The sequence below is a fragment of the Corvus brachyrhynchos genome, unplaced genomic scaffold (assembly GCF_000691975.1).
Source record: "Corvus brachyrhynchos isolate BGI_N302 unplaced genomic scaffold, ASM69197v1 scaffold220, whole genome shotgun sequence".
Lineage (NCBI taxonomy): Eukaryota > Metazoa > Chordata > Aves > Passeriformes > Corvidae > Corvus > Corvus brachyrhynchos.
In genome coordinates, this window is record NW_008236209.1 from 5,647,703 (window position 1) to 5,649,644 (window position 1,942).

At 61.9% G+C, this 1,942-nt stretch overlaps 1 protein-coding gene across 1 annotated transcript in view; it reads left to right on the forward strand.

The window, feature by feature from the left end:
- P2RY4 (pyrimidinergic receptor P2Y4) overlaps window positions 1-1,942 on the forward strand; it is a 5,185-nt gene extending 3,243 nt beyond the window's left edge. Inside the window, exon 2 of the mRNA XM_008641671.2 lies at window positions 281-1,942. Coding sequence (XP_008639893.1) covers window positions 297-1,421 — 1,125 coding nt within the window. The 5' untranslated portion in view covers window positions 281-296 and the 3' untranslated portion in view covers window positions 1,422-1,942. The remainder of the gene's footprint in view (window positions 1-280) is intronic.

Sequence of the window (1,942 nt, forward strand, 5' to 3'; positions counted from 1 at the left end):
GGCTCCGCGTGGCGCAGCCGCCCCTGCGCCGGCTCAAAGAGGTGATTAACGGGGGATTAATGGGTGTCAGTGCAGGGGCGGCGGAGGGGAGGCTTTGCCGAGAGCCCCCCCGGCTCCCCGCGAGGCCCGAACACGCGAGTTGAGAAAAACCAGAGAACCATCAAAGTGGCCGGAGCTCCTGGAGGGGGAGAAAATCTGGCAGCTTTGGCTCCCTTCCATGCTTCGTGCCTGACAATGGTCAGGATCAGTGACTAGTGTGCTTTTATGAACTGCTCCCTAGGTCTGGCTGGCAGAACATGGCTGCTCCAGTGAGGACGTTCCCAGTTGCCCTGTGGACACCGACGCCGGCTCCCTGGCTGGGAGGGAACACCACAGCAGAGCCTGAGGCAAAGTGTGTCTTCAACGAGGAGTTCAAGTTCATCCTGCTGCCCGTCTCCTACAGCTTCGTCTTCGTGGTGGGGCTGCCCCTCAACTCCTGGGCCCTGTGGATGTTCATCTCCAGGATGAGGCCCTGGAATGCCACCACCACCTACATGGTCAACCTGGCCCTCTCGGACACGCTCTACGTCCTGTCCCTGCCCACCCTCGTCTATTATTACGCCGACCGCAACAATTGGCCCTTCGGGACGGGGCTTTGTAAGATCGTGCGGTTCCTCTTCTACGCCAACCTCTACAGCAGCATCCTCTTCCTCACCTGCATCAGCGTGCACCGCTACGTGGGCATCTGCCACCCCATCCGCTCCCTCAAGTGGGTGAAGACCAAGCAGGCCCGCATCATCTGCGTGGCCGCCTGGCTTGTGGTCACCATTTGCCTCATCCCCAACCTCATCTTTGTCACCACCAGCTCCAAGGGCAACATCACCCTGTGCCACGACACCACCAAGCCCGAGGAGTTCGACCACTATGTGCACTACAGCTCCTCCGTCATGGCCCTGCTCTTTGGGGTGCCCTTCCTGATCATCGTCCTGTGCTACTGCCTGATGGCCAAGCGGCTCTGCAAGTCCAACTTCTCCAGCCCCAGCCTCCGGATGCCCTCCTACAAGAGGCGCTCCATCAAGATGATCATCGTGGTGCTCGTTGTCTTCGCCATCTGCTTCGTCCCCTTCCACATCACCCGCACCCTCTACTACACCTCCCGCTACTTCCAGGCCGACTGCCGGACCCTCAACATCATCAACTTCACCTACAAGGTCACGCGGCCCCTGGCCAGCATCAACAGCTGCCTCGACCCCATTCTGTACTTCATGGCCGGGGACAAGTACCGGGGGTGGCTGCGCCGCGGGGCTGCCCAGCGCCTCCGGCCCGTGCCCACCCTGGACGTGGCCTTGGTGTCACCCTTCACAGACAACGTCATGGATGGCAGCCACATCTCCAGTGGCACCCGAGGGACCGGGACTGCACGCAGCGGAGGCGGGTGCTGAGGGGATCCCATAACCTCAGCCCTGGGCTCCAGGAGTTGCAGCCCCCCAGGGCCCCGTGTGGGCACCCCCAGGTCCCCAGACCTGAGCTGCCCCTGCCCAGCCCCTCAGGGCTGAGGGCTGGAGGTCATGGGCTGGTCCCAGCTCTGCCCCGGGATCCTGGGGGAGGAGGGTGCTGGTGCTGGGCAGGAGAGCCACTGGGCACTCATGGGAATGGGAAGAACACTGAGGAGGCTCTTTTGGGGCAGCAGGCTGGTGTTCCATTCCAGGACACTCCTGGGGACACAAGGGGCTGACAAGTCACTAAAGAGAAGGGACACTGGTGCCTCGCTGTGCAGACACAGCTCTTCCAGATGACTCAGTGGTGACACGCAGGGACCAGACTGAACCTGGGGACAGAGCCCATGCTGGGCAGGTTGTCAGAGATGTCCCTGTCACACTGCTGGCCTTGGCAGAGGGGGAGGGACATGGCCTGGAGCACTTGCTGCCCATCACCCCAAATAAAGGCCCTTCCCCTCTCTACA